The 8,892-nt window shown below is 38.8% G+C and overlaps 1 protein-coding gene across 1 annotated transcript; it reads left to right on the top strand.

Annotated features, from left to right (window-relative positions):
- Positions 1–2,423: 2,423 nt before the first annotated feature.
- LOC110952301 (cytochrome P450 2J2-like) lies at positions 2,424–8,381 on the top strand. The gene is made up of 9 exons (XM_022195799.2): positions 2,424–2,671; positions 4,039–4,204; positions 4,288–4,440; positions 4,531–4,691; positions 4,892–5,065; positions 6,503–6,644; positions 6,737–6,924; positions 7,953–8,094; positions 8,206–8,381. The coding sequence occupies exons 1-9, from the start codon at positions 2,477–2,479 to the stop codon at positions 8,379–8,381; spliced, it is 1,497 nt and encodes a 498-aa protein (XP_022051491.1). The 5' UTR covers positions 2,424–2,476.
- Positions 8,382–8,892: the final 511 nt, after the last annotated feature.

Below are 8,892 nucleotides of genomic sequence, written 5' to 3'. Positions count from 1 at the left end.
CAGGACGTTTTTTGGCTCGGGGTGCTCGCCTCGCTCCCCGACCACGGCCTCCATAGCCCGCCTGACGGCTTCGTTTAGATGCCCGACCTCTGGAGGAAGATGTTGGGGCGTCTGGGACATACTCTTCGTCAGAGGAGTCATGCAATTCTGAACTCTAGATAGAAATAAATAAACAATGTAACACATATACACGCGTAAATGCACTAAGTTTGATAAACAACGTCATCGAGAAGGATACACGAGTGTAATCACATATTGAAACTTTACTCGTTCGTCCTAGCAGATTCATGTTATTTTGGTATTAGGACAAGTTAGACTCAATACAGCATTCTCACGTAATTCCTTTATTATTTACTGAATGTACTAAATGTAGAAGAGTGGAAAACAGCAAAACAGGCAAGATGCTGCAGCACTCCAGGCACTCCTCTCATGTACTGCGCGCGTGCACAAATAAAGGGGCGAAATCAGAGGGAGGGAGGGACCACCAGTGTTTTGGGAGACGCTGCGATTCAAACTCCGGACAGCAGCTTTAATGTTACAAATAACGGATTCAAAATTTGGGCCCTACAATGTTATTTATTTGACAAATTTATCTGACTAATTCAAAGAAAATGAGCGTCAACAGCCTACACTTTAATATTAAGACCTTACTGTTTACATTGTGGTAAATTCCCAAATGTTAGAGGTGATTTGAAAGACTTGAATAAAAGGGTATAAAACCATTTAATGCTACATGAGTAATCATATGAATACATTATGCTTTACTAATTCTTAATCGTAATGACGCTAGGAAAAGTAGTTTAAGTGATAAAACTGGAGGTTTTATTTCTGTTGTGCAGTTAGATACGGTTTTATTTTTTTATAGCAATAACTTCAGTCACATGGCACTTTCAAAACTAACAAAGTATATGCAGAATATCCAGAAGACAACACGACAATTAAGAAAAAGGTAAGACCATAAATGCAATGTCAGTACTAAAAAATACAAATAAAACCTTGAAAAGAAACAAACAGCTAAATAAGTTGTCAAAAGAGGACATTATGTAAAAACGAGTCTTTAAAAATGAATCTTAAAGTTTTCTATGAGAGATCTCTGATTCTGCAAACCTTATCTCCTCAGGCAGGTTGTTCCGAAGAGCTTTGGGCCTTTTCCGTTTCTGTACTGCTTTGTATTGTGTTGCTTTGGTGGGGTTTTGTGTTTGTTTTTCTTCTTGTTGCTCTGACCTGCCAAGGGACTACAGCCGCAAGTTATCTTGACTGTAATCTGGTACAGTCATTATGTTTGAGCTGTGCACTGCCGCTTCAAAATAAAAGTTTTTCTTTTCCTAAAAGGGGGAGGGGGGAAGAGAGTGAGAGAGAGAGAGAGAGAGAGAGAGAGAGAGAGAGAGAGAGAGAGAGAGAGAGAGAGAGAGAGAGAGAATATGATCTTTGAATCTAGCTTCATCTAGTGGTGGTTGCAGAAATGACAGAACACTGCACAATGTGTACATCTGTCCACACTGTAAAAACAGATGAGATGGTGGTAAACATACAACAACCCTTCAAATAAAATGTTAAATGAGTACAAATGTGCACAATGTGTTGTGGAAGAATTATTCAGAGTTAATCAGAAAAGCACTAATACAGTAAACATAATAGAAATGTAGGGAAAACTATATTAGCGGTAAATCGTAGTTCAAGTGTGAAGTAAAAGTACTGGTTTGGGCATCATTTATAGTGCAGTTCTGATACACAAATCTGCTTTAAGATATGAGATTTTCTTCTCTAAGCTGCAATTTTTGATGAGATATTGGCGCATTTAAACATACAATGAAATATGGGAAGTTTAGACTGAAAAATCACTGGAGCTGCTAACTCATTCACATCTGAATCAGACTTCAGACTTCACACTTTTCACTTTTGCATTGAGTCAAAAATGTTGGAGACCACTGGTTCAATCCTTCTTTCACAATTGTGTTGGAATTTAAAGGCTTATTACTCAGTGTGTGAAATCTTTATCTAAAAAGTTACCAAAGCTGTCGGATTAACATAATGGAATAGAAAGTGTCAAGTAGTGTGAAGTAGTATAAAATATAAAAACTCAGGTAAGACACAAGTACCTCAAAATTATACTTAAATCGATTAAATGTAATTAGTAACTTTTCAATGCCGAATCTCGGTGTTGTATTTGGACATTCTGAAGAAAGTAAAACCAACATCTAGGTATAATTTAGCCTTATCTGACAGCTCTTTGTGTTTTACATATAGCTACATGTTCTCAACTGCTCTGTTTTGTCATATTGTGCTTGTTTGAATCACTTCTCAGACCATTCTTTACTCTGCACTTGGCTAACAGAGGCCTGACTCACTGTCACACACACATACACCATATTTACCTCAGTGGTGAATCAGCAGAATACCAGGACATCTCTAACTGGGAGTGAATGATGAGGCCAGAGCTCCTCATCACTTTTCTGCTCTCCTGCTCTGCTTCACAATGTGGCTGTGTGATTTATTTCTGTGGCCTGATGTGAGGGGTATGTTGCTTTTTATTTTTGTCGTTCTCCTCCTGGTAGTATATTTCCTTCACAAAAAGGATCCACCGAACTTTCCTCCGGGACCACCGGCTCTGCCTGTCTTAGGAAACGTCTTCAGCATTGAATCCAAACAGCCTCATATTTACCTCACCAAGGTAAGCTGTCAGCAGGCTGTAATGTGCTTTACCTGATTCTGAAAAGTCCACCTGAACAACCTAAGCCTGTTCAACGGCAGAAAAGAAATCGCTGTTGAGTTATAACATTGCTACTTTAGGAGACTATACAGTCATTGTTTCACAGAAGTTAGATAAGACCAAAATGTTGGCATTTATTTGAGACAAACTGAATATTATAAAGCTTATATTATTAAACAGAGCCACAATGACTATGAAATCATTAACTAATGGATTTTTAAAGAAAGAAAGTCTAAATTCTCTTATTGTAGCTTCTTAAATGTGAATATTTGCTGGTTTATTTCTATTTTATAGCAGTAAACTGTGTATTTTTAGGTTGTGAACAAAACTAAATATTTGATGATGCCATATTGAACTTCAGAAAACACTGATCGACATCTTTTGTCATTTTCTGACATTTTATAAACCAAACAACTAATCGACTGACAAAATAACTGACAGATGAATTGGAAATAGGAAATAACTGTTCATGTATAGCTCTAATATATGAAATGCTTAAAAAACTGTGGTGAAAAGAAACTAGGTACATTTACTCAAGTACACTGCTGAAGTACAACTTTAAGTTACTTGTACTTTGGTTGAGCAATATCTCTATTTTTCACTACTTTATATTAGTATTCTACAACAATTAAGAGGCAGATATTGCCCTTTTTAATCCACTGACTGTCAGCTTTACTCACTAGCCAATATGCAGATGTTTAATAATGTAAAATATAACCAATAAATAAACTACGGTCTAATATTGTAGATTGAGAAAAGCTGCCCAGCAAACAAACTTTATGAAGGAGTTAAATCACCTTTATCAGCTCTAACATCTAAATGATCAATATAGCAATAATTAAGTACTTCAATAATTCTAATCAAATAATATACTTTTCTCATATTCTGTAAATATACACTACCAATCAAAAGTTTGGACACACCTTCTCATTCAGTGGTTTCTGTTTATTTTCTACACTGCAGATTAATACCAGACATCAAAACTATAAAAGAATACATTTAGAATTATGCAGTAAACAAAAGAGTAATAATCTACAAAGTAGAAAACAATTCAAATAAATAAAAAGCATTGAATGAGAAGGTGTGTCCAAACTTTTGACTGGTAGTGCACATTATTCTGAAATATGCAATTCTAGCATTTTCCTCAAATTTACATTCAAATATCTGACTTCTAGTATACTTGTAGTAGTACTTTTATTCAAACCAAATTGGAGCACTGCTTCCAAACGTGTCGATGTTGAGTCACAGTGTTAACAGCATTTTGTGCTGAATTATGTCTCCCATCAGAGTCACATGCTCGACAATAAGTCACTTATTTTCTCCCACAGCTTGCTGATGTTTATGGGAATGTGTTCTGCATACGTCTGGGAAGACACAAAACCGTGTTTGTGTCTGGGTGGAAGACGGTGAAGGAAGCTTTAGTGGCGCAGGCTGACAGCTTTGTGGACCGACCTTACAGCCCGATGGTGACCAGAATCTATTCAGGGAACTCAGGTGAACTAAACACCTGTACCAGTACTGAACAAACCTGCCTCTGGAGCCCCATATAAGTAACACCTGCTTTCTCTCTATGTCAGCTGGTCTTTTCTTCAGTAATGGGAGGGTGTGGAGGAGACAGCGGCGCTTTGCCATGACCACGTTACGCACCTTCGGTCTGGCCAAGAACTCCTTGGAGCAGAGCATCTGTGACGAGAGCCAGCATCTGCAGGAGGCGATGGAGGAGGAGGAAGGTTGACAACAGAAAAGAGACCAAAATGTAAGAAAGTGGAAGCAGAATACTCACATAGTGTACTGAGGCTGAAGGTATTTCCTCTGTTCAGGTGAACCGTTCGACCCTGTGCCGCTGCTGAACAACGCCGTGGCCAACATCATCTGCCAGATAGTGTTTGGGAGGCGGTTTGACTACAACGACCACAACTTCCAGAACATGCTGAAGAATCTGACCGAGTTGGCCTATCTGGAAGGCTCAGTATGGGCTCTAGTGAGTCAGCTCAGGCACAACAACAACTCCACATGGTTACATCAACCACAAAGCCATAACTAGAGAGTTAACTTAGGGAGATTAAAAAAAAAAGCAGAAAAAAATCATTTTAAGCATATTTAAACATGTAGTTTGCTGAGAATACTGTGTGTTGAGAGTACACCACCTCTGACTAAGATGTTTGTTTCCTCTCCTAACAGCTGTATGATGCATTTCCAGCACTTATGAAACACCTTCCAGGGCCTCACAACGGCATCTTCAGCAGCTCCAAATCTCTGGAAGCATCTATCAGGAGAGAGATTGAGAGACACAAGCTGGAACTGGACCCCAGCAATCCACGAGATTACATCGACAACTTCCTCATAGAGGAGAAAGTATGGCGTTTATGTTCGGATCAACAGAAGTGTTGAAAATGAGAGCAAAGCTACAGTGAATTTTATAAGTGTTCAGCCCCCTCTAGGAAGTTTACCCTTTTTTATTGCTTTTCAACATTGAATCAGGATCAAAATAATTTGACTTTTTGGACAAGAATTTTCAACAAGACACAGACTTCTATAACATACTGTCAATTAATTATTCACGTGGCCACCAGAACATTTGCCCTGCTGCCTTTAAACCATTTCAATGCAGCTTTGGCCGTATGCTTCAGGTCATTGTTTTGCTGCGAAACAAATCCTCTCCAAAGTGACAGTTCTTTTCCAGAGTGCATCAGGTTGTTTTCTAGGTTTTCCCGTATTCATTTTACCCTCTACCTTTACAAACCTTCAAGGGCCTGCAGCCTAGAAGCATCCCCATGTCATATTCCTCCCACCATGATGCTGCCACCGCCATGCTTCACAGTTGGGTTGGTGTGTCTGTGATAATGCAGTGTTTGGTGCTTTGCAAACATAGCGTCTGGCCTGATGGCCAGAAAGCTCAATTTTGCTCTCATCAAAGCAAAGAACCTTTTTCCAGTTGTCTTCAGAGTCTCACACATGCCTTCTGGTGAACTCTAGTTTAGATTCATTATGAGCTTATTTCTAGTGACTTTTTTTGTCCTTCTCTCAGAAAGCTTTGACAACTGAAAAGCACTGAAAGAGAAAAACTGAATACTTTTTATGAGCTCTGCAAAACTCTACAATAAAGGTGCAAATCATTTAATTAAGTAATACTTAATGAATGCATGAGTCATGATGGTACAATACATTAATCAATCTAGGGTGCACCATGAATTCCTGTTGCCCACCACTGACAAATAATCAGGTCACTCATTTTATGTGATTAGCCAAAACTTAATAGTTCTTTAGCTGAGGAATATGAATCCACAGTTACTTCATACACCAACTGATATGCAGCCACATTAGCTGCATTTTTACTACATAACAATTTATCTAGCTTTATAAATTAAGACATTACACAATATGATTTAATTTGTTTGCATCTGATGGCCAGTTTGATTTAACAAGCTTAATATGTGTAAGAGAAGAGGTACTGTTCTGCTTTCCAAGAGGCTGAGCGAATACACGGCTCTGGAAAAAAGGTTTTATTCAACTGAAATCCAGCCAATAGCAAAATGGGTCGCATATCAGGTCATGCATAAAGCAGCTGTAGATTGATATTCCTGAAATAGTCACCTATAAGGAATAAACTAATCACAAAGTGACTTGATCAATTGTTACTGGCAAGTAACATTAATCTGTGGATTAAATCACCCTGCATTAGTGAAGCATTACTTAAGTGTATGATTTTTGCCCTTATTTGAAAGTGTTACGTAAAGAAAGCACCTTTTATATTAACAGACTGTACGTTTCTCCCTCCACTCTGCTCAACAGCACAACAGAAACAGTGAAGAGGGCTTTGATGAAGGGAACCTGGCTCTGTGCTGTCTGGATCTGTTCCTGGCCGGCAGTGAAACCACTTCAAAGACTCTGCAGTGGGGGCTCATCTACCTCATCCAGAACCCTCACATCCAGGGTGCATTCACATAGCAAACAGACAAAAAAAAAATACCTCTCAGATACAAGAATATGTTAAAAATAAATGAATAAATGTGCTTTGCCTCTTAGAGAAAGTCCAGGCAGAGCTCGACAGAGTGATCGGACAGACCAGGCAGCCCACCATGGCCGACAAACCAAACCTGCCTTATACTGACGCCGTCATCCACGAGATCCAGAGGATGGGAAACATCGTTCCACTGAATGGACTCAGGATGGCTGCTAAAGACACAACGCTGGGAGGTTACTTAATACCAAAGGTGCATCCGATTCAACTCCAACAGGAAACTCCAGGGCTGCATCAGCAACTCACTAAAAAAAAAAAAACAACAACAACTATATACCGTGATGAGCCACAACATTAAAACCAACATCCTAATACTGTGTAGGTCCCTGTTGTGTCACCAAGGTCTGCAACAATGTTTTGGGAGGTGGTACATGTCAAAATAGCATCAATATTACAGCCAGGACGACGAGACAATAAGAATAAAAACAAATGTATTAATTTAAAAGTGCATTGCTATTAATATGCAGGATTAAATGCAAAATGGGCACAGTACATCTATTACATCTGCTCAGAAGAGCAGCTGGAGCCCATTGCATGTTAATTAGAAAACTAACATGTGATTCTGCCTGAAAAACAGTAACATGGGGAAGTCAGAATCAGCTGCAAAGTGTTCTACCTTGAGATTTATATTTAAAAAAGAATATATACAAAAATCTGCATCTTCTGCAAGCTGTAACTTCTCACAAACCCATTTTGAGATTCGTCGCTTAAAGCTCAGGCCATAAGTGTGGTCATTTATTTATTTTGTCATCTTATTCCACTCAGTAATTGTTGAGGCTACCATATACAGTACTAAAGGTATTTTAGTGTGTGCATTGACCAATATTTGTGATTGCCGCTGCCTGAAGATTAAAGTCGACTTCAAGCTCTGCTGAAAACAGTTGGACAAGAACGTCTAAGATGATAGATAATCATTACAAATTCTTTTATCTTTCACGTATATATGCAGACAATACTTTGTGGAGTTTCCTCAACATTATCATTCCATTTTGTTACCCACTTGTTGACATGACATGTGACAAAGTGTTGGCTGTCAACAAGACATGGCAGTACTTAAGGTGTAAAGCAGATTTCCTAATCCTTTATGCATAAATGATGGTGCAATTTCTTCTCTCAATGTAACTACAAGTGTTGTATTTCTACTTACAAATGTCCTGAAATACACACCAGTCATCTGAATACTGCCACAGTAATTAAATTGTTTTCTTTTGCTGTGTTCAGGGCACCTCTGTAATGCCGAACCTGACCTCTGTGCTATTTGACAAGAACGAATGGGAAACTCCAAACACCTTCAACCCTGAACACTTCCTAGACGCTGAGGGGAGGTTTGTGAGGAAGGAGGCATTTTTACCTTTCTCTGCAGGTAACTTTCACACAGTAAACCTGACTTTGACCAGGTGCTAAAATAATATATTTTTGGAAGCGAAGGATACAGTAAATACATCTGAACAGAACTTGTGCTTATTCTTACCAGGAAGACGTGCGTGTCTCGGTGAAGGCCTGGCGAGGATGGAGCTGTTCCTGTTTTTTGTCAGTTTGTTGCAGAGGTTTCATTTTTCCACCCTGGATGGAGTTGAGCTGAGTACAGAAGGAATCACTGGGGCCACACGAACACCGTTTCCCTTTAAGATCCATGCAAAATCCCGCTAAACCCTGCAAACGATCCCCTTAAAGACTGAATGTTGCAGTAAAGCTTATTTTCACACATATATTTATACATTGTATCTGTTGCAGTTATGGATAGTTTTCCTGTAAATTCTAAAATCTTGGCACCATTTATATTCCTAACAAGACGCTGATAGCGATATAAGGAAATGCTTTTTTGGAACAGGCAAGATAGAGGAACTATAGTGTGCCGTTTATTCAGCCGCAACCTGTAATGGAGAAAGTATTCAGATCCTTCACTCAAGCAAAAGCACCAATAAAGCAATGTGAAAATTCTTTGATACCATGAACAAGTTCAGCATGAACGCGGGCTTGAACTCCTTCCTTCATATCCAGTTTTATATTAAAGGACAGCAGATTATCACATGATTAACAGGGTGGGTTTTCAGTTGTTGGTCGTTTTTGTAATGTTTGATTGCTGGTCAGATGTTGCATTAGTTGAACATTTACTGAAATGAAACCATGTACGATGTTTGCAGTGAAAGCAATCACAGTT

Source organism: Acanthochromis polyacanthus, chromosome 4 (genome assembly GCF_021347895.1).
Source record: "Acanthochromis polyacanthus isolate Apoly-LR-REF ecotype Palm Island chromosome 4, KAUST_Apoly_ChrSc, whole genome shotgun sequence".
NCBI classification, from domain to species: Eukaryota; Metazoa; Chordata; class Actinopteri; family Pomacentridae; genus Acanthochromis; species Acanthochromis polyacanthus.
Note: the sequence above shows the minus strand (reverse complement) of the source record. Positions and strands in the feature narration are given on the sequence as shown.

Bases quoted from the DNA above. Each gene is read 5' to 3' on its own strand.
- LOC110952301 (XM_022195799.2), top strand. From the start codon at position 2,477: ATGTGGCTGTGTGATTTATTTCTGTGGCCTGATGTGAGGGGTATGTTG. The intron at 5,066-6,502 runs GTATGGCGTTTA...TCTGCTCAACAG, and splicing joins ACTTCCTCATAGAGGAGAAA to CACAACAGAAACAGTGAAGA. The intron at 8,095-8,205 runs GTAACTTTCACA...TATTCTTACCAG, and splicing joins ATTTTTACCTTTCTCTGCAG to GAAGACGTGCGTGTCTCGGT.